Below are 24,224 nucleotides of genomic sequence, written 5' to 3'. Positions count from 1 at the left end.
TTAGTTCATCATATTTCACTTTCATGCTGATTAGAAACTGCATTTCACGAGAACATTTGTTTAAATGCAATTTAAATTTTTGTAAATGAGGCAAACGTGGTAGTGTGTTAATAAGCCTTGTAAACATATCATGTATTGTCTGCTGTATTCAGAAGTCAATTAAAAAAAGTGACGGGTGATTAATGTTGTTCAGACACTGGGTTGTCATAGTATACGTGCAGACTACGTCGTTTTGTTATTCAGGCAGCTTCAGGACAAGGGAGTTTTACAAAAATCTGACCAATCGAGCCTGCTTACTGTAATAGAGAAACTCTGATATGGATGATTTTCATCCATAGGCAAATTCGTATGACTAAAAAAGCAGCCTAGCACACGCGAAATACAACGATGCGCTCTTATTCTGATGTCCAAAAGAGTAATTACTTTTCCAGGGGCATCTTATAGGATCTATATCATTCTTTTATACACGTTACTATAGAAGGTCTGTTTCGTAGTTTTCATCCTCCTTTTGTGTCTAACAAGAGAACAAGCAAAACTGCACTACGACTGCAATGTTTTTAAACGCCCGCGCATCTGTTATTCATGTGTCACCCGAAGTTGCTTGTTTGATTTTCTCCGTATCGAGCACTCTCATTGGCTCTTCTCCTTCCTAAGGTCACCAAATGAACGATACACGGCATCGTGTACGGGCTATAGAAATCGCAGTTTGCGCAAGAAGAGTGAAGAGAAAATGTATACTGTCTCCAAAGGGCCAAGTAAAATCGTTGCTAAAACGAGGCGAGGTGCGTGATAAGATTCATAAGCGATGCGATTGAAAGTCCTGGTGCCTATAATGTGATCTTCCCTGCCTGTCGTCAAGCTGAATACATGAAAATAATGATATTTTATTGCAGGACTTTCACACTCACAGAACATAGAAAGGCTGGAAACACTGAGGGACCAGACGAAAAAGCCCTTGGACTCCGATCAGGGTCAAGTTATGAAGTAAGTGAATAATTGGATGAATATTGTATTTGTTTGTTTTGCCAAAGTTTACGACGACCTGTTTAGCAATCGTTATCAAACACTTAATTATTATGTAATGCTAGGTCCAGATATATAATACGGGAAGATTCATCAAGAAGTCCATATAATTTACCCCTTTAAAATTTTATAGCAAAACCAAACGGGAAGTAGTGTTGTTAGGTAGCCAAGGTGTTTTAGAGACAACTGTTTTCATCGGAGTTAGTAGTGCGCTAATTTGGGTCCTACGCTGTATAGAAATAAAACACTGTAGAATGTATTGGAAAGCAAGTGATATACATATGAATATTAGGTTTATTTATATTTCTTCTCGAAGAGATTATATACTAGAAAATTCTGCAGCGTTGTTTTGTTGGTTTTGTTGTTGCAGTGTGCCGAAACCCGTGTTCCACAGTGTGAATGGAAAACGATCCAATAATCAGAGAACGCAGCAAGAAGTTATTAGTCCACAACACGCCGAGCTGATAAACTTCGTTTGTGAATGTAAATAATATCAACATCTCTTGAAAAGTACAAATTATTCAAATCACCCGAAGCATATGTTTGTTTACTTTCACTTCTTGGTTAATGAATTTATTTAAAAAAAAATATTAGCAGTGGTTGTGCTGTGTATATTTTGTTACATTTTGTTTCATTTTATTTTGTCACGACGGAGTTTCGAAATAAGGGAAAACGTATTACATTTATGTAGGACTGCATACTAGACTGAATTAGGTAAGTTGTTTAAATACCTACTGCAGAATTGTCTGACTGTTGGGATAAACAGTACAAACTGGTGCAGTTAAGGTGTCTGAAGACATTATTCCACAACTATAGAACAAATGCGTGATATATGTCAACATTTTTATTTTGGTTGGTAGCAAACAATAATTGAGGCACTCTAGTGATACTGTAGATTATCCAGGGGGAAAAAAAAAGAACTTGAATTACTAAACAGAAAAAAGTGCACTTTATGCTTCATTAGAATAGTCTGTTGTGAATTGGAGAGGTAAAAACAGGAAATAATGTGAGTATTGATTGATTGGAACAAGAGAAACTTTCATATAGCATTGAGTTAGTTGGTTTCAGGAATAACGTTGTAGGCTACAGCAAATTATCATGATGTGGTTGACTTTCTGAAGTGAAGAAACAGAAAAAACCTGAATAAGTTGTGGAATAACAGGAAGTATGAAAGGTTTGTAAGACCTACATCAGGTGTACATAATAAGCACAGTTGCTGCTAGGCCAAATACCTGTTGTGGCAGTCATCTGAGTTGAAAGAAATATATATATATAATGTGTGTGTGTGCGCGAGCGATTGTACACCTGTCCTTTCTTCCCCCTAAGGGAAGTCTTTCCGCTTCCGGGATTGGAATGACTCCTTACCCTCTCCCTTAAAACCCACATCCTTTCGTCTTTCCCTCTCCTTCCCTCTTTCCTGAAGAAGCAACCGTCGGTTGCAAAAGCTAGAAATTCTGTGTGTGTGTTTGTGTGTTTTATTTATTGTGCCTATCTACCGGCGCTTTCCCACTTGGTAAGTCTTGGAATCTTTGTTTTTAATATATTTTTCCCATGTAGAAGTTTCTTTATATACATTTTAAACAATGGCAACACTTCCAATAGAAGTGGTCATATGCTACAGAAACGTGATGTGAAACATACGTTTTGACCACCATCTAAGATTTGGACCCTGTCTGGGATCTGTCGATTTTAGTTTGCATTAAGCTTGTGTTGACTGTATCCCTTGGAGTTGGAGCACATCATACACTGATAAACAGTAGTGAACGTATTTTGCCAGCAGAATCAGTTTTCATTGTAGATGGTTAGGCTCATTATATTAAAATCTTTTGTATGATCTGAATTAGTTTGTTAAAATAGAAAGATTTATATGATACCTTTGTGCTGTTTGTTGTACAGGATAATGACATCAGAAACTCTTTCCTCTTGTCTGACCATTTGACACAAGTTGTTTTATTGTTTGTTTTAACTTCAAGAAAACCTATGAATTTCTTACTTCCAGTCTGACTTTGTCTCTGAGTGTCCAGACCACTCTCTCCAGATTTCTGCGTCAGATCCTAGAGACTTTGGAATTATTATTATTATTATTCTTTCTTTTCTCAGATGTTATGTCTGGTCAAAAATGGAAAGTGACGCGGACCTTGATCAAGCGCGACTTCCTTTTAACTGTACGGTATATGTTACATTGTATTTAGGAACTTTCGGGTGATTGAACATGTCAATAATTACAGATTTCTGTAGTTGTATATATGAGTTTGGATGTAGCTGTATTGTGTTGATGTACTGGTGGATATTGTGTGGTATGACTCCTGTAGTTGATAGTATAATTGGTATAATGTCAACTTTATCCTGATGCCACATGTCCTTGACTTCCTCAGCCAGTTGGATGTATTTTTCAATTTTTTATCCTGTTTTCTTCTGTATATTTGTTGTATTGGGTATGCATATTTCGATTAGTCATGTTAATTTCTTCTTTTTGTTGGTGAGTATGATGTCAGGTTTTTTATGTGGTGTTTTATCTGTTATTATTATTATTATTGTTGTTGCCATTATTGCCAAGGTTCCTAGATTTATTCATTCAGTAGAAATCTGAAGAGTATTGCGTGCTAATGATTTTTGTCTGTCCGCTACCAACATTAATGATTTATATTACATCTAAAATCAGCCAATTTTGGGACCTTGATGATTCAAATTTCTCTGTTTCTTTTTCCCTTAGTTGAGTTTACCTGTAACCTTGTTAACCAAAAATTTCAGGCAGCAATTAAGCAATTCTTAATGAGTGGTAATTATAGTATGCAAACATTCTTAGTTTACATGTTGTCTCAAATCTGGGCGTAGTTTTGAGTTTTCAATTAAATTCTCCTTTGTCGTTGTTGGGAACAATTGTTGTGGCTGCTGCTGTGGTAACTGTTCATAGCCCATAGGCAGCTTGAGGCTGATCTGTGTATGTCATGATTACATAATACTGCCAAAGGATGTGTCTGTGGCTGTGTACTGGTGGTGTCAGTGCTCTTGTAGGGGCATAGACTATTCAGTACATTCCTGTATGTCTTCTCAGTGATGAGAGCTCACTTCCAGTGACTAATAGAATTATAGCTGCTGTCCCAATTGAAGTTGTTCTTGCATAGCCGGAGTTTTATTGCTTCTTTAACAACAGAATCCCAGTGTGTAGGAGTGTGGGACAATATTTCTGTTTCAACAAATCTTATTATGTATTTATTTGTAACACTTTGTTCAGCAACTGCTGAGGGTTACAGTTTTATACAAGGATATAATAGTGAGAAACTTCGCTCTCGTCTCTTACTTCCTCACAATATTTGAGTGTCACTGAAGCTGAGTGGATTACAGTTGCCTTAACCAGTAGTACTAGTTTCCAAAGTTGGTGGCAGGTTGCTTGCATTTGCACGGGTCACCATCAATTACAGATACTTAAAATTAGTGTCCTTTGTCCAAACAGATTTGCTGCTTCTTTTGTAACTTTATCTGAGCCATTACATAAAAAAATAATCATGTACGTGACATTACAAGTAACAGACTTCGAATGAAAACTTTGTGCAGATGTTTTGGGTTATTTACTTTTATACTGTGTGTCAGAAAAAGACTGCTTAAAATTTGTATAACAAACATACAGAATGGAAAAATATATTAAAAACAAAGATTCCAAGACTTACCAAGCAGGAAAGCGCTGGTAGACAGGCACAATAAAATAACACACAAACACACGCACACACAAAATTTCTAGCATTCGCAACCAACGGTTGCTTCTTCACGAAAGAGGGAAGGGGGGGGGGGGGGGGGAAGGATAGGTATATACTCGCGCGCGCTGCTTTTGATCCTGTAAACCTTCTGGGTTACAGGACTGGAGTAGGTGGTGGTGGGAGGGTGCATAGGACAGGTTTTACACCGGGGGCGGTTACAAGGGTAGGAGCCAGAGGGTAGGGATTCATGAAATGCTCCCCACTCCACCAAGAGTGTCTTTCCGCCTTCCAACCTAACCTTCGTAACCTCTTAGTTAATCCCTATGAAATCCCCAAACCACCTTCCCTACCCTCTGGCTCCTACCCTTGTAACTGCCCCTCGGTGTAAAACCCGTCCTATGCACCCTCCCACCACCACCTACTCTAGTCCTGTAACTCGGAAGGTGTACATGATCAAAGCAGAGCCACGTGTGAAAGCACCCACGTGATTTGCCAACTGACCTGCCTACTCTGTGACGCTTTCTATGTGGGAATGACCAGCAACAAACTGTCCATTCACATGAATGGACACAGGCAGACAGTGTTTGTTGGTAATGAGGATCACCCTGTGACTAAACATGTCTTGGTGCACGGCCAGCACATCTTGGCACAGTGTTACACCGTCCGGGTTATCTGGATACTTCCCACCAACACCAACCTATCCGAACTCCGGAGAGGGGAACTTGCCCTTCAATATATCCTCTCTTCTCGTTATCCACCAGGCCTCAATTTCCGCTAATTTCAAGTTGCCGCGGCTCATACCTCACCTGTCATTTAACATCATCTTTGCCTCTGCACTTCCGCTTCAACCAACATCTCTCCCAAACTCTTTGCCTGTAAATATGTCTGCTTGTGTCTGTATATGTATGGGTGTGTGTGTGGGCGCACACGTGAGTATATACCTATCCTTTTTTCCCTCTAAGGTAAGTCTTTCCGCTCCCGGGATTGGAATGACTCCTTACCCTCTCCCTTAAAATCCACATCCTTTTGTCTTTCCCTCTCCTTCCCTCTTTCCTGAAGAAGCAACCGTTGGATGCGAATGCTAGAAATTTTGTGTGTGTTTGTTTGTGTGTTATTTTATTGTGCCTGTCTACTGGCACTTTCCCACTTGGTAAGTCTTGGAATCTTTGTTTTTAATATATTTTTCCCATGTGAAACATACAGATGGTGATCATTACAGCCATTTTTATACAGTTGTTTCTATTTCTGGTAACTTTAATTACTTAGATACGTTAGCAGGTATACATTGTAAGTTTAATGAATATGTAATTTAATTTTTTAGTAAGTCTAACACCTCATTTTGATTCTTGAAGATTAGTTACTAGAAACTTTTGGTTCTCATATTTAATGTAGTGTACTCCATTCTGAACATCTCATTCTCTCACCATTTTGAAATTTCACCACTGTTTGTAAACACATACATGAAAAACATATTTATTTTTCATTTCTTGAAATTTAGAACCAAATGAGCTTTGACATTTTTATTTTATGTTTACTGTAGGTCCATATAGTAAACAAAAATAATAAACTGTGAGGTTCAAACCTTTGATTTCATTTTTATTATGGACTGATACATTGTCACAATAGTAGCAGTTGTGTTGTGATGTATGGTTAGGTTGCCCCCCCCCCCCACCCCTCTGCTAATGCTTGGCATGAAAAACAATGCATTCATGTGTGTCAGCATTTCACAAGACAGACAGGACTTGTTTGTCCCTTCAAGGAGTGGAACCTTCAGGGAAGTGTTCTGCACACACTGCTCTGCTTCCCATTACAGTCATTGTGGTGGGTGGGGCACCGCTTTCTGGTTGAAAGCCTCGTCAGATTTGTTGCTGGAGCCTCAAAGCAATGTGATTCAATATTTCGGAGATGCAACTGTTTTTAATCTTCAGGAGAATGCCGCTGAGAACTCGGGGCTCAGCAGGAGCGGCAGCAGTATCCTCCTGAAGATGTCGAACAGTTTGATCACCAAAACATTGCAGAATCGAGTTGATTTTTAGGATCCGGTCACAAACCTGAAGAGACTTTAAAGGCTTATTGCACCGGGAAAGCCTGTGAAGTCACACTCCTTTCTGCTGCAGTCTAGAAATGTACAGCAAATAATACTCTATGTCCAGAACAGAAATTATCCTTCTGTTTCCACATTCCATACACAGGGTGTATGCAGAAAGTCTGGTTGTCCATATAATTGCATGATTAACTGAATTTTTGTGAATTTACATTTTTACTGTACTTCCTGGCGTATTAAAACTGAGCAGTGTGCTGGATTAGGACTTGAACCTGGAGTGTTGCCTTTCATAGTTAATACGGAGGTTGACTGAAAAACCACGCGCATAGCTGTGCACATTAGTATGCCACATGACTAGCTGGTACTCACATCCACCTCAGTTACAAGATTCACAAACATTTCAAAAAATGTTCTCGCACGTTCACATGGATTACATTGGACACAAATGCATGGGGTACACAATTTGCACCCTGGTTAGGGAAAAGGGGGCGGCAACAATGACAAGCGGCTTATCTGGCCAACCCTATACCAATAACGTAGCCAAATTAAGATTAATATGCCACATGGCTCAAAGGCAAGAAAAACAGAGGTGACTTTTACTGACAGTACTGTTCAGGTATGACTGACTCACAGAGACTTCACAGCTTTACCACTGCCAGTACCTCTCTGCTAATTTCCAAACTTTGCAGAATTGCTCCTGCATATATACCCTACAGTTAGTCAGCATATGAAATATTTTGAGTAACCTCATCTGTTCAAATTTGATAATCAACTACAGGACTTTTCTTAATTGTAAAGAACTATGCAGGTATTCTTTCAAATTTCCACATTTTGTCAGTCATTTGCATTTGTTTCACATCCCCTACAAATGAACAGTGTAGTTCATAGTGAATCACATGATAATTTTGTTCCAGTAATCCACATCTACATATACAGTCTGCAAGCCACTGCATGGTGTGTAGTGGAGGGTACTTTGTGCCAATACAAGGAATTTCCTTTCCTATTCCATTCCCAAATGAAGCAAGGGAGGAATGGCCTTCTGTGTGTCTCCACATGAGCCCTAATTTATCTTATCTTGTTTTCATGGTCATTATGCAAAATGACTATTCCCTAAACTTTTTTAGTGGTGTCTCACAGAATGTCATCTTCCCTCTAAGGTACTGGTAACAAACCTAGCAGCATGCCGTTGAATTGCTTCAATGTTTTTCTTTAATCCCTATCTAATGGGGATCCCAAACAGTCAACAATTAGTCACACAAGTGTTCTATACACGCTGTCCTTCGTAGATGTGCTACAGTTTCCTAAAACCTTTCCAATAAACTGAAGTCGACCATTTGTCTTCCATACTGGCATTCTTAAGTGCCTATTGAAACCAGTTTTACTTGTAAATCAGTATTAATACTACTATAATCATATACTGCTGTGTCATTTGATTTTTAACTGCATATATCTGCTCCATTTGAGACTTCTAACAGTTTGTTTAGACCGAAGCCCACCCTCTCCCAAAATCTGTATAATTTTCCATTGCACCAACTTTCTGATGAAATTAGGCCAGATTTACTGCATCTTTGAAATAAATGCATTGTGTGAATTGAGTGATAACATACTGGTATGAGTAATCGTTAGTAGAAGTCCATAGTCTTTTTGTACTAAGGGGCACTCTCTAGATTTGGAGTGTACATGGTGGTCTTCATAGTCTGTGCTCAGTGCTATTGTTTTATGTTATATATTGCTGTACCCAAAGAGTTAACAATTGTGTTATCATTTCAGCTTGGCATAGGATATGCAAAGAATATGAGCAAGAACCATCAGAACATGATCGAGGTGAGTATTCCTCTTGCACCTCAGGACTTTGATTTTGAATTATGTATGTACCTTTATACTTCAGATTAAGGTTAGTCCATTTTATTACTTTGTCTAATTTTCTTTTCTTTTGTGAACTCCACATAAATATATATTGCAATTTTTAGTTAGGCTTTGTCATGTGATTGCATTATATTGTTCACACATTCCGTTTTCCCCATTTCTGTTCACAGGTTCTAATCATTGTATAGTCTATTACAATGATGGCGAACGAAGTCCAGTTTTACAGGGTAAGTCTATATGAACCAGATAACTGAGAGTTTGTAAACATATGTCTAAATACTTGCTTCAGCATCTATACTTCTGTTAATTTAGAGCTCAAATTTAAACACTGGGAACATTTAACAGGGTTTGTATTGACACTTTGGCACTATTAAAATCTTGACTATGAATAAAATTTGTGCTAATAGCCCATGAGAAACAAAGAATGATTTAGACATGTTGATGAATATTTATTCTAAATGGAGGCCATGTGGGTGGGCAATGATAGGAATAAACAGAGGAATAAAAATAGCCTAAATTGCTTTTGCAAAGATAAATGGAATTTTCCAAACTAAGTATTCAGTAAATCTGTGAAGGGAAGTTTATAATCGGCGTGAATTATCAGTTTTGACTTATGGCGGTGAGACAGTTTAATGTGAAAACAGTTCAGAAATTGAAAGTTTTTCAGTGACTGATGGACACACAAGTGTTTTAAATTACTGGGGAGTCATGAAAACAAACAAATGGATCAGGGTGCAGACTGAATTTGAAGAAGTAATGATGACTATAATGAAAATGAAATGATGGCAGCCTGCTGCCAGTTGAAGAAATGGTAAATGGACCAAGGAAGTTCTTTGCGGATGTGAAGCGGTAAGAAAAGTCAGACACAACACTCTAATGGAAGATATGTAGACAACATTAGAAGACATGCAGAAGAAATGTGGAAGTGTTTAGCTGAAGACCATAATGCATGGAAATGTCTGGAGGAGGCCGTTATTCAGCAATACAGGTCAGAATGCTGGCAACAATATAGCTAAATGCTATATTTTCCATTGAACTTTATCAGGATGCTGGGAAATTCACTACTGAAAGAGGAGAAAACCAAGGAGGTTCTGTGTCACCTAAACTTTTCTCAGGAGACACAGAGAAAACGTTCAGATCCTTAAAGTGGAAAAAAATTATTTTAATGATATAACTGAGAATAACTGTACCACCTTCATTTTTGATGGCGATATTGCACTTTTTGCATCTAGTGCAGGTAAAATTACACAGTGAGTGGAGCAATGTAATAAAGCAAGTTTGAATGTAGTCCATAAATCAATTAATAGTGATGTATAATCAACATAATGGAAGCAAACTGGAGTGCTACAACACAGTTATATAACTAGTGGATTAATCCTGAATGAAGCAAAAGAAAAGTAAACCAGAAGAGTAAAAATGAGCTGAACTGTTTTTGAGAAGGTAAACATAGTTCAGAAGCAAGGTTTTAGGGATTTTTACAGCCAGTTTTGTGTTATCCAGTGAGATGTGGAATTTTGATGTTGAAATTATTCTTGATATGAAGATTAACTTGTTAGGAATTACTAGAAGAGACAATATGACAAACATATGAATCGGGATATATTCTGGAGTGTAAAAGTACTTATGACTGATGTGGTCTAGATGGTGAGTGGTAGTTATCTTCCAAGAGATAGCAAGGAAATGCAGTCACATCGTAATGGAAGGTGGGTAGGTGACATTAGAAAACTTAAGAGGAGTGAGATGGACTCATAGCAGTAAAGACAGTAATGCATAAAAAAAATTGTAGAATATGTCTGTATCCAGCAGTGGATGTCAAGTGGGTGATGTTTATGTTGAAAGGTGTTATTCTAGAAAGGGGATTGTGTGTGTCTCCCATCTGTTGGATATGTATACTGGGTGAGTCAAGAGATTTGCCCCTGGTTTCTGGGGGGTATTCCTTAGGTTACTTGGAACAAAAAATGTAGTTAAAGTAATGGGGTCAGATCCATAATTAAGGAGCTACAGTAATTGAAAAACTCAGCAAAAGGCTGGGAAAAACTTTTATTTTAGCATTTCACTATCTAAATGCACATAATAATTAATTTAAACAATTTTGTAGCAGTTTCTTACATTCAGAGTGGATTTAAAGCAAGTGTTCAAAATTTCCTCACTGCATGTGAAGGCAAAGATTCCCATGAGAGTAGCATTTTGTAATTCCACATGCTTGTTCCTTATTGGTGTCGCGGCATCAAAAATGCATTGTACCAATTCTTCTCATGTTTCCATCTTAACTTCGTACACGATGTTTTTCATCCACCCCCAGATGCAGTAATCTAGAGTTGTTACATCTGGGGATCTGACAGACCAGTTGATAGGGCCTCTCACGACCTATCCATCGATGTGGGAATTTCTGATTAAGATAAGCTGTTACCACATGGTGGAAGTGTGCAGGTGCCCTGTCATTTTGGACGAACATGTGGCGTCTTGTTTCCAGAGGAGTACCTTCAAGAAGGTGTGGTAAGACTTCTGACCATTTAAATTTTCCAGGAGAATAAACAGCCCCAGTAACTATTCACACACAACACCACACCAGACATTGACACTGAATGTGTGTTTGAATTGAAATACTATTGTGGCATGGGGATTTTTGTCCGCCCAGACATGCGTGTTATGCATGTTGTTGATGCAAGTTGTCTCATCACTGAACATTATGAACTGATAGAGCTTCCAGTTTTAATTTAACCAGTTACGAAAGTGCAAATGTTTGGCACAACTGTGGTCCTAAATGTAGAACTTTCTGCACATGAAAAGGATACAGTCCATTCTCATGAAGAATCCTACATACCTTAGACTGTGAAACTTTCAATCGGGTAGCTAGGCATCTTGTACTTGAGCGAGGACTGTGCTCTACTGAATTAAGAATGTTTTCCTCTTCTTGAAAGTAATGATGTCTTTTGGAGTGAATATGAATACTGGGAAGAGTACCAGTTTCTAGCAATGTTCAATATGTTTTACAAAATGTTTGGCGCTCAGAATCCTATAATTAGGATACCAACGGTGATATTCTGCAACAGGAGCTTTCGCATTACCGTCACAGAAGCCCAAAATGTACACCTTCTCTCCATACTCCTGCAATGAAATCTTGTATGGCATTGCAAAGTGTACTGTACACAGGAGACAATAACAGTAAACAGTGCCTGCAGTATTGACAACATGGTTGTTATGCAAATGTAACATTCGCTGCACTTGTCTACCTAAGACTGATTGGGTGTCCTGTGGAAACAAGTGTAGTGCTCCATACACCATGGTATGTTTTGGAACTCTTTTGTAGCTCCTTAATTATGGATCTAATCACATTACTGTATTTGTAGTTTTTGTTTAAAATAACCTAAGGAATAACCTCCAGCAACCGGGGGAAAACATCATGACTCACCCTGTAGATGTAGATGTAAAAGTTCAAAAGGTTGATATACTAGGAATTTAAAAAATAATAATTTCTCCTCTTACACTCATTGCCAAAAAGGTAAGATAAACTCTTGTCCATGCAGCGAAGAGCACAAAAATTATTTTTAATTTGTCAGAAACACTGTAAGTTAATGTTGCTCATTTGTTTTCATTAGTTGCACATAGTAGTTGTTGCTTAAAATGATATTTTACACTACATCATGTTTGTAAAGCAAGATATCATTGCCTTTTGTTCCACAATGCCATCCATCTGTGGCTGATGTTAAAGACTGTAGAATATCCCATAATTTACATTGCACTGTGTTTTCAGCACAAAGTTAAATGCTTAGTAATGGGTGATAGGTGGCTATGCTGTCCCAGCCACCCTAAACTTGATATGGCTGCTTGTAATCAATCATGGCTGGAATATAAAAAAAAGAATGATCTACTAGAAGGCCTTTGCATTAGATCTTGATGTAAAAGTGCAGTGGAAAGAGCTTTCCAGTTTCATTAGTATTGTTTTGAAATGTCAGAATGCTGACAAGTATGGGATCACAACTTACCTGTCTGCAGATGGTAAAGCAGATCATGTTGTATCTGGTACTCTGAAGTATGTTGCTGAAATACTGGTTGTCATATTAAATAGCATGGGAGTAAACACTGTTGTTTCATAAGTGTTCATATTTTATAGTTCAAAATTCTATCACATTTGTATATTACTGTAGGCTGTTATGCCTAGCTGTGTTCTCTATTTCTGTTGCCTTGATAGTTTGTAAGAGGATCTTCAAACTTCATGTGGGGTATACTCTGCTTATTATGTATGCATCTACTATTAATGGCAAATGAGTCTTGCCATGGGAATGCCACAGTAAACTTGCTGTTGCTTACAGCAAAGAATCTGTTGTCACAGCTTACCAGCATTTACTTTCGGATCAGAGAGAGGATAACTTCCTCAGGCAGCCTTTTTTGAATTCAATGCAGCATGAAGATTGACTGAAGTGAGTGCATTATTTGTTACTCCACGTGAGAGTTTGGGTACATAATTTGGGATGTGCTCCAGGACACCTTACTTAAACACAGTGAAGACTAAATAAGGAGCTGCAGTAACTCGTAGACTACTCACAGTTATTGCAGTATAAACGTGGGTGTGCCATCCTCAGACAGGGATGATGTCCACTTAAGAGCAGAGCTTAACAGCATGACTGTTGGTTTACGTTCTTTGTACCACACCTCATGGACATTTGGAGTCTCATACTGTAGCTTTACTTTCACCTTTTAACCCAAAGTGGTCAACTATACAGTTAATGTTGATATAAAGTGGAATGAACTGAACCTGTCGAGTGACAAATATTCTGTGGAAGATGAAAAGCAAGACTACAAGAAGCGTGGTTCCTACATACACGTATAAATATCTTATGTGCAGCTAGATGTAGATAGCTGAAGTCATTTTCTAAGAATGGTGACATAATATATTAGCAGAGAATATCTTCTTTAGATATTCAATTGTTTTTTAATTTAACTCATATCGCTTTAGTCTGATTCAAAACTTTTTTGCCCTATTTCATCCTCCTGCTATTTCTTTCATGCCCTTTCCTCAAACTCATCTCATCAAGATCCAGCAATCTTTCTGTTACTGTTACTTACATTTACCTTAAGGTAGTAATAATTGGGGGGCAGTGGCCTTGCCACAGTGCTTGTACTGGTTCCCTTCAGATCACTGAATTTAAGTGCTATTGAGCTTGGCTAGAACTTGGATGGGTGACCATCTGGGTCTGTCAAGCACTGTTGGCAAGTAGAGTGCACTCATTCCTTGTGAGGCCAAGTGAGGAGCTGCTTGATTGAGGAATAGTAGCACTGGTCACAGAAGCTGATAATGGCTGGGAGATCACTGAGCTGATCACATGCTCCTCCATATCCGCATCCAGGATGCCTATCAGCTGTTGATGACACGGTGGTTGGTAGGTACAATTGAACTGTATAAGGCCTGTTTGAATGGAGTTTAGTTAATCATTATTTGGGATGTTGATGTAATTATTTCTGATTTTGCACTTGTTTGATGGAAATATTATATTTGTAGCAAGTGTGAAAGAGATTTATAAATGTGTAGTAAAAATTTTAATAATTATTATAGTGGGTCCACTTCACAATTTACTGTTGTATTCTAAAATTGGACTTTATCCTGGATCATTGCTAATAACAGACAGTGTTGTACCATGTGGGCCATCCAGTACAGTGTCGTCCTACTAGACCTTTTCTTCTGCGGTTCCTACATCACAAAGACTGTCCCTTGTCTAAACTGGTACCGTTATGTTCCTAGGGTCTTGATATTAACAGAATCCATGTATTACTACTGGTTGAATTACACAGCCCTGTCTTTGTTTTTTCTTTTTATCCACCCAGCATCTTGTTTATGAGATTTCTTACCATTTGTGTAATTTCACTTACCTGTAGGCCCCATGTTGTAACATTGTGCTCTGTCCTGTTCAGCCACTGCATCTAATTTCATTAGCTGTACAAGAAACACTGCAATTGAGCACCTGTAATTGGCAACTTCACCACCCTAACAGACCTTCCATTTTACTGATTAAATTAACCACTCATAATCATGTAATCTGAAACTACAGTTTCTTTGTCATTTGTACTTTCCTATACTTTTAAGTGATGCAGTCCCCCCTTGTGCAAATATTGTGACATTACACACTGCTGGCATGTCCCTGACAATCACTGCTCTACTCCTCCCCTTTCCAATAATGGTATCCATTTTGGAAGACAGTATTTTTGTAGCATGCTCACACACAATGCTAAAGAATAAGTATCTCACATAAAGATAGTGTCATTTTAAGTTTAGTTCATACTGTGCGCTGGGAGCTACTGCAGATTGTGTAAAGTTTAGGTATGATAAAGCAAGTAAACAATGTTCCTTCATTACATTTACCAACAGATATCCTCCAAATCGTCTTGACTAATTAGTATCGTGTGCCTGACTGGGAGTCTAACTCAGATCATGGTTATTGTAGGCAACACTGCATGGAGTAATTAATAATAATTTCATGTTGCTCAGTGGCTTGGTGAAAGTCTTTTAACTGGGCATCAGTTCTGTTACTTGCATGTCCCTAACCTACCCCAGTTGTAAAATCAGGATAAGGGACCTACAGTTTAGTGTGGAATGTGAACCACATGTTGTTTCTGGCAAATCTTCGCATCACTGAGAAGTGAATGCTTGGTTAAAAAGCAGACTGGGATTTGATCCCACAACCTTGTGGCTTCCAGGCACTAAATTTACCAGTAGACCACCAGGCATGATTAAGTAATTTAAACTGGACTAGGTATCTGACAGTGGTTAAGGCACTAAAAATGAGTTGCGCCCAGTCTGGCCATCCTGATTTAGGTTTTCCATGGTTTCCATAAATAAATTAATCTAAATGCCAATATTGTTCCTTCCCCATTGTTGTCCTGTAAGAGCTTGTGCTTCGTCACTAATGACGTGGTCAGATAGACATTAAAGTCTAACATTGCCTCCTCCCTTCATCACGCTCTGATAGAAAGTTTGCATGTTAATGCCTCCCCACCCCCCCCCCCCCACCCCACCAACTTTCTCAAAGTTTCTCATGGCTCTTCGGCATTTGTGATGGGCAAACAGCCCTATAAGAAAGGATATGCTTTAAAATTGCTTAGCTACAGTCTAGGCGATAGCTTAATAATGAAATATTCACTCTGCAGGTGTGTGTGTGTGTGTGTGTGTGTGTGTGTGTGTGTGTGTGTGTGTGTGTGTGTGTTAGTAAGCAATAAATAATTGTTATTTATAGTTTTTTAATGTAATAATACACCACAGGGGAAGAGTAGAGCAAGAATGTAAACAGCTTATACTTTCGTATTTATCTGATGATTGCATAAAACAAAAATTTGAATGTTTTTAAAGTAGATATGTAACACAAATAATACTTTTGTTTAATTTTCAAAGCTGAGTGTTGAATTTAAATGTTCTGTGGTCTTCAAAAGAAACCGCAACCCATGAATCTTCTCTGTTGAACTGCTCAACATGAAAGCTGAATACATTACAATTACACACTAATGCAGGACTCCACATTCTCTTGAAGCTGTTCAAGCTATGTCTGTTATTTGCTCTACCACTAATTTTATAATACTATAAATGAAATATTAATAATATATCCTTTCATTTGCAGATTTTAAACCATTTGACCTCGAATCTTGGTGGGGTAAAAGATTGTTCAATAACATCACAAAATCTATATAAACAGTCTTTTCCATAAGTAAGCAAAATGGATCGCAACAACAATGCTCAGACTACTTAGTGCACTGTGCAGTTGATGTTGATATTACAGCAGACGGTAGGCTCACATCTAGATGATTGAGAAGTGATATCTCCTTCATGAATTGGGCAGCTGGTAGTGTGTGGAAAATTTGTAGTGGCTCTTACCAGAAGCACACAGTGCCATAGCCGAGCAGACAAAAAACAAAACTACATGACTTGCCAATCATGACTGCAGTTCAGCTACGAAACATTCATTAACTATGACTGATATCTCTGTGTGGTGTAAGTGATTCCTGTGTGAACTAGTGCAAGAAGGACATTTATCTCATTCAATCCATAAAGGTTCTTTATGCAGAAAGTGACATTGGACACATACAGCTACCCTGAAGAAATTAAATGTAAGGAAGAATCAACAGTGAAATACATTCACAGTATTTTTAATCCACCAAGTCATGTTGTTTCGTTTGTGCTCCAGCTTCTGGTGCTGCAGTGACTTGTGACATGGTGAGATAGTGATGAGAGTGAGAATATAGACTAGTCCTTGTAGCAGCCAAAGAAAGCAAGAAGTTTCCACCTTAAATTAAAAAATATATATATATGTATGCCACTAGTGCTGCAGGTGAGGAACATTGTAGTTACTTCAGTTTTATAATGGACAAGATGTAAAATTGAAGTAATTCTTTGTTCATCAGACCAACAGATGCCTTTGCAATACTATTTATTTGCATCTTACAATCAGTGTGCACCAAGATATGTATATATTTTAATAATGATGCAGGAAGTTAATAGTAATGTTGTTATAATGTGAAGTCCCTTGTAATGCCAAATGAGTTTGGCATGAACCATTGGTTAAACATTTCTGAGTTTCCTATAGTAGTGACATAATGTATTAATGATGAATTGCAACCCTTAAAGCATTTAAAATGTTAATGATTGTTATTTTTTGATCTTTACTGCATTTGAAACCTCTTTGCTCATAGCTGTTGTTTGTCACTTGTTTGATGAAAAAGAGGAAATTATACTTTGAACAATTTTAGATGATGAACTTTTCTCTGATTGAGGGCAGTAACATTGTTACTTTTCATACACCACTGCCTTAAATGTTGTGAATTATAAGTTTTTTTATAAATCTATATTTTTCCTGTATTTGTTGATTTTTATATGAGGAATTTATCAAATGTTCACAGATTTATATATGTTTATACTTCATAATTGTACAATAATTGTGACATATAATATAGTCAGTCATTTATTACAGAAACACTTTAAAATTTTGAATGTTAAGTGTATGTAATTTTGCAGATGTGATCTGAAATTGTTAATGCACCAATCATATAAGATTGAAATATGTTCCAGTGAAAATTTTAATCAATTTGTATGCAATATTTTAGAGAGTTTATGATTATTACTGTGTGTTCCACAGCATTCTCCAAAATGAGTTGTAGAGCTATTTCGAATGTACTTCAAAAAAGTCGAAACATACCATATGGTATAACTTCTGCCCGATGGTTGATTCTGTAACTTAAATTTTTGTTTCAAATTTTTTAAACCTCTGAGGTAGCTAGTAGGGACTGAACTTAATTAATATTAAAAAAAAAAAAAAAAAAAAGAAAACACTACCAAGGTGTTCTGTACAGGAAAATAGGGCAGGTTTGTAGATGTGGCTCTCTTTCTACAGAAAATGTAGCAGATATTTGTGCTAGAGCATTGCAGTAAATGTGTTTACTTAACAAGAAACCTTTGGAGTGTTTTAAAGTTCAGTATAAATCAGTGCAATAGAAACCTCCAGTAGTTCCTGTTAATTTTTTTATCACTTTTGAAAAAAATAGTTAAATTTTATTGCTTGTGAGAGTTCCTCATACTGGTTTAATTTCTGTGTATCACCATTGAACATAGATGAATACATTGCCCCAAAGCTACAATTCATTGTGCATGGACAGTTAAAAGTTGTGCATTGTCTCCCTCTCCTCCCTCCCTCCCTCCCTCCCTCCCTCCCTCCTCCCCCCCAGAAAGCGAGAGATAATAGGGAACAAAGGTATCTTGCTTATATCTTTTGGAATTAGAAATCAGTTAATTTTCTTATTATTTGCATGATATATTTCATCTGTTGAATGCAGGTGATAGTTTACAAAGCTATTATCAAAAATGAGACAAAAAATAAGCAATTACTGTGTCTAATATCCATTTTTTATAACTTATTAGTATCATATAAACTTGATTTTAGGATTGAAAAGGTTTTGTTATCTTCAGAAGGTGGAAAACATTACTATTTTTGCCTGTGATATGCACTTTCTTCAGCAAGAAAATTGAACAGTTTGGATTGTTCCACCATTTTGTTCATTCATAATGGGCACATTGTTTAGGACACTGTATTGTAAAAGTGTCACTTAACAAAGAAATCAATAGTTTTCATATTCATATTCAAATTTAAATTAAACTGCAAAACCTGTGAATGTCTCAAAAGGGAGGTTTTTTTTTTGTTATTGTGTCTTGCAAAAGATAGGTAATATACGACATAGTACAAATATTAAGGGCGTTAGCATTTCTGTAGTTTATCTTGGCGCTGGAGAGCACTGGCTGACTGCTTATGTTTGAAAGAACTGTGAAGATACACGTTTGTGACAGTTATGGACATAGTACAGATGATACTAAATGCTTTAGACAGATCTCGTTGATAGTACATGTGCCTGACAAGAATAGCAATAATATTAATAAGATTGATTCGTACCTTAATAGTGGTAAAATAAAAATTTAAAGATTTTAATTTTTCTGGAGCTATCTGAAATGAAAGTTCTTTTCTACAATGTTATATTGTTCTCAGCTGGCTGCTGCAGGAAATAAAAGACAGTTGTTATATCCTTGTACTTTGTTTTTATTTCACAGACTCCTTAGTAATTGGTTTTTCAAGCAAGTTTTTGAACTAATTAAAGATCAGTGAAAGTCATTCGAGATCATACCTGAAATTTTCTGTAGTTATAGTACTGCCCAGTGGCAATCGTGTTCTATTCAGATTGCTTGTTATCATTACTGAAATCTGCTGCAACTTGATCATTGTTGGTAAAGAAGATGTACTGCAGAGATAAAAATTGTGCTTCTTAATGCAAGATGATGATGTGATATACTCAATGAAAATTTGGTACATGGCATAGTTATTGGGAAGTTAGTGTGATTAATAAAATATTATTGAGCTACAGAAAGATTACATATGTGAGATGGAAAGCAAGAAGGGACCACTTGTCGGAGAAGTAAAAAACTTTTGATAATGGAAAAAAATACATTTTTTCACGATAATTTGATTTACACCATTCTGTATATTCCTATATAAATTTGAAAGTTGTTTGACTCCAATGGGAGTCAGTAATATTGTTAAAAGCAATAATGTTAGTCTTCTGAAAATGGCGCTCTGGTAGTTATTGGAAATAAAATTGACCAGACACGATGCCCATTTTCAAATTCTTGCAGCTGTGTATGCAAAGCTTCACAAAATAGCATCTCTTAAATTTTAGAGGCAGTTTAAGGGGCTCAGAGTAGTTTTGTATAAAAGACTGATGTTTTTTGATTAAAATAATGCCAAACAAGTGACCCGTTTTATGTTAAGTTATAAATGCCTACAAAATATTGCCAATGCCATTGGCCACAACATAAAAATGTCAGTACTTTGTCAAAACAAAGCAGCACAGACTTAACTAATTTGTCACTTTGGGACCAACTTACTTGGTCTTAAATCTATGTACACTGCAGTTTGCTAGTGGTCTGAAGGGATTAAACACATAATATGCAACATTAACGTAGGTACCATTTGCCAAAAGACATTTTAAGGGCAATATATATATATAAAACAGAGATTCCAAGACTTACCAAGCGGGAAAGCTCCGGCAGACTGGCACAATGAACAAAACACACACACAGAATTACTAGCTTTCACAACCGATGGTTGCTTCTTCAGGAAGGAGAGGGAAAGACGAAAGGAAGTGTGCGCAAGTGTACACCTGTCCTTTCTTCCCCCTAAGGGAAGTCTTTCCGCTCCCGGGATTGGAATGACTCCTTACCCTCTCCCTTAAAACCCACTTCCTTTCGTCTTTCCCTCTCCTTCCTGAAGAAGCAACCATCGGTTGCGAAAGCTAGTAATTCTGTGTGTGTGTTTGTGTGTTTTGTTCATTGTTCCTGTCTGCCGGCGCTTTCCCGCTTGGTAAGTCTTGGAATCTCTGTTTTTAATATATTTTTCCCATGTGGAAGTATATATATATATATACAGACAGGCTTGTATGTGTGTGTGCGGATGGATACGTGTGTGTGTGTGCGCGAGTGTACACCTGTCCTATTTTTCCCCTAAGGGAAGTCTTTCCACTCCCGGGATTGGAATGACTCCTTACCCTCTCCCTTAAAACCCACATCCTTTCATTTTTCCCTCTCCTTCCCTCTTTCCTGACGAAGCAACTGCCAATTGCGAAAGCTCGTAATTCTGTGTGTGTGTTTTGTTCATGTGCCTGTCTGCCGGCGCTTTCCCGCCTGGTAAGTCTTGGAATCTTTGTTTTATATATATATATATATATATATATATATATATATATATATATATATATATATAAAACACACTAAATTTCTTTCTTAAATATGTACCATTAAACAATGGTAGTAAAGTGAAACATTAAAATCCATCCTCTGAAGACACATCTTTTCCATCACATACATTCAACCTCTCATAACTCACCCAAATTCAGAACTGCACTATCTCAAAATCTATAATTTTCAACAACGGATCCCTTTTTGTTTTCCTAGTCACATATGGAGACAAATTAACTGAAGCTTTGTTAAATAGGCCAGAAAATATGAAAACTTCACTGACATTGCGCACTGGAAGTGGGTCAGGTTGTATTGTATTGTATGTTAATCGGGAACCTAGAAACGCCGGAGAGGCTCCGTCCTCGCCGCAGCTGCAGTGGTCCACAACCCAATGACGACGTGGGTCAGGTTACTAATTGAAAAGCTCAGAATTTATTCTTTGACAGGCCAATGAATTCTTGTCACCTGGTTGTGTTCACTTTTAGGAACAGTATCTCTATGTGGAAAAATCCACGCGCCACTAAGTCAGACCTATGGCACTTGGGAACTTCTGTATAACTGGCTTGGAGACCTGTACATGGTACATGGATTGCAGGAAGCCAAAGGTGTACTGCTTCTAACAAAAACAAGATGAATGAAGCACTTTGGTGTTCTGAATAATGATACAGATTAATTACATTTTTTGGTGCATTCAGATCATGTAAAGTCAGAAGCACCTCTGATAAAAGTGGATACTGTATTGCCATGTACCCATGGTCTAGGGTAGTGTCTTTGACTGTTCAAATGCCCTTGGTTTTGATCCCAGGCACTGTTTAGATTTTGACTAAAGAACCATCAGCAGTGGTGGACGAAGTCTTCCAGCATAAGGGGTTGACCCTTATTCTGCCAGCAGGCTTATAGAGGCAGAAGAGTGGACAGAATTTCAGGGCAGCACCTTGCCCTTGTAGTGGAGAACTGCCCTTAAAAGGAAAATGGATAAGCAATGAACAGTGAAAGGGAGATACAGAAGCCTGTGAAAACCATTGAAAGGACTGAAACAAGTGGGAAGTGCAGAGAGTGTAAGTGAAATGGCTGCAGGAAAAATATGAAGAAATCGAAAAAGAAATGGTCATCAGGAGGACTGATTCAGCATATAGAAAGGTTGAAATAATCTTTCAACCTTAAGAGTGCAATGGGAGTTCTGTTGTTGAATACAGTGGAGAGAGAGGATAGATGTAAAGTGAAGGCCATTATGAGGGGGAGACTTGTCTGATGAAATGAAAGAAGAAATGGGAGTCAATATGGAAAACATGTGTGATCTTTTATTAGAGTCAGAATTTTATAGAGCTTTGGAATACATGATCAAACAAGACAGAAGAGATAAATAACTTCCCTTCATAATTTCTAACATCGCTGGGAGAAGTAGCAACTAAACAAGTTGGTATTCAGAATCTATGAAATTGGAGACATACTCTTGGACAAATATAATCCACACAACTCTGGAGATAGCAAGGACAGATGAGAGCAAGAACTGTCACACAATCAGTTTTAACAGCTCATCCAATCAATTTGCTAATGATGGTAATATACAGAACAATGGAAAAGAACATAGAGAATGTGTGACATGACGATCCATTTGTCTTGCAGAAAGGTGAGAGCACCAGAGATGCAGTTCTGATGTTGGGTTTCATAATTTAAGGTAGACTGAAGGAAAGTCAAGATGCATTCGTAAGATTTGTTGACCTAGACAAAGTGTATGACAGTGTAAAATGGTCAAGATGTTTGAAATAATGAGAAAATAGGAGTACACCATAGGTATATATGGGTAATATACAATGTGTATGAGAACCAAGAATGAAGTGCTTGTATGAGAGAGTTTATAAGACAGGAATGCAGTCTTTCACTCCTTCATCAAAGAAGCAGTGAAAGAAATAAGAGGAAGGTGCAAGACTGGGATGAGAGATATTAATGATAAGATTTATTGCTAAGATTTCTGTCCTCAGTGAAACTGAGGAAGAATTGCTGCACATATTGAAAGGAATGATGTGTAAACTGAGCGCAAAATGTAGACTGATCGTAAAGGAAAGGACAAAAATTATGAGGAGGAAAATAAATTAGATTAGTGATGTAATAAACATTAAAGCCAGAGACGGTAAAGTCCTCCTAACTAGGAAACAGAATAATGTGTGGAGGATGAATATAGGATGGCATAAAAACAGAAGAGTTGCACAGGCAAAGGTGGCATTCCTGAGCGAAAGAAGTCTACTAGTATCAAACACTGGCCATCATTTGAGAAAAAAATTCTGAGAATGTACATCTGTAGCACTCCATTATGTGGTAGGAAATCATGCTCTGTAAGAGAACCAGTGAAGAATAGAACTAAAGTGTTTCAGATGTGGTGCTATAGAAGGTTGCTGAAAATTAGGTGGACTAATAAGCTAAGAACAGATGAGGCTCTTCACAGAATCAGTAAGGAGAGGACCATGTAGAAAATATTACAAGAAACAGGGAAAGGATGATAGGATGTGTTTAGATAACAGAGAATAACCTCCATTGTAGTAGATGGAACTGTATAGGGTAAAAACTGTTGAGGAAGACAGAGTGGAATACATCCAACAAGTAATTGAGTTCGCAGGGTGCATGTGCTACTCAGATGAAGAGATGACACAAGAGAGGAATTGATGACTGGTCACATCAAACCAGCCAAAGACTGGTGACACACAAAACTGTAAGGGCAACTTTGTAAAAGCAAAACTTTATCTTACTTTCATTGGTACAGTGTTTCTTGCCCATTTTACAGATGTAGCTAAGGACATATTCAAGGACTTGCGTATATCATCAGACAGGTAGGTCTCCTTATCTGGCAGTGTGATCTGCAGAAGAAACTTACACTGTACTACACTGGTTGAAATGGCATTGGATCTCATATCGTTTAAAAACTTGAGAGCAGTTATGTCAATGAAGGATAGTGTACAGTTTTTTGGGCTGCTTAGGTAATTTCATAAGTCCGTACTTCCATATGCTAGTGGTCCAATTAAAAAGCTCTTCACAGTTAATGTCGTCATCATTGGAATAAAAAAGGCTTAGAATATATTAGTCATTTGTTCATAAACATTGCAATATGGTTAGAGCATGAGGCTGATGCATTCTTAGAGTGAGTTTGAATATGGGTAAATGTTAGATAATGAAGCTATCTTTTATTCTAATTGTTTAGCCAATAAAATTTTTGATGGATCATATAACTTCTCACACAATATTTTTACAGGTTACAATGGACAAATGTGGAGATATGGGAATCTTGTATCTTTGTATTTGTTCTTTTTGTTAACAAAATGTAAGAAAAGAATATGTATGCAAA

At 37.4% G+C, this 24,224-nt stretch overlaps 1 protein-coding gene across 1 annotated transcript; it reads left to right on the top strand.

Annotated features, from left to right (window-relative positions):
- The first annotated feature begins 632 nt into the window (after positions 1–632).
- Positions 633–19,185, top strand: LOC126354426 (MAPK regulated corepressor interacting protein 2). The gene is made up of 6 exons (XM_050004063.1): positions 633–782; positions 894–984; positions 1,394–1,506; positions 8,533–8,586; positions 8,799–8,855; positions 16,236–19,185. Exons 1-6 carry the CDS (start codon positions 731–733, stop codon positions 16,304–16,306), a joined length of 438 nt encoding a protein of 145 aa, XP_049860020.1. The 5' UTR covers positions 633–730; the 3' UTR covers positions 16,307–19,185.
- Positions 19,186–24,224: the final 5,039 nt, after the last annotated feature.

This window comes from Schistocerca gregaria, chromosome 3, assembly GCF_023897955.1.
Source record: "Schistocerca gregaria isolate iqSchGreg1 chromosome 3, iqSchGreg1.2, whole genome shotgun sequence".
In the NCBI taxonomy this organism is placed as follows: domain Eukaryota; kingdom Metazoa; phylum Arthropoda; class Insecta; order Orthoptera; family Acrididae; genus Schistocerca; species Schistocerca gregaria.
The sequence above is the reverse complement of the archived record's forward strand: the minus strand, read 5'-3'. Positions and strand labels throughout refer to the sequence as shown.

Excerpts from the sequence above, each read along its gene's own strand:
- LOC126354426 (XM_050004063.1), top strand. The coding sequence starts at position 731 with ATGTATACTGTCTCCAAAGGGCCAAGTAAAATCGTTGCTAAAACGAGG. Across the intron at positions 783-893 it reads CGTTGCTAAAACGAGGCGAG|GACTTTCACACTCACAGAAC; the intron begins GTGCGTGATAAG and ends ATTTTATTGCAG. Across the intron at positions 8,587-8,798 it reads ACCATCAGAACATGATCGAG|GTTCTAATCATTGTATAGTC; the intron begins GTGAGTATTCCT and ends TTCTGTTCACAG.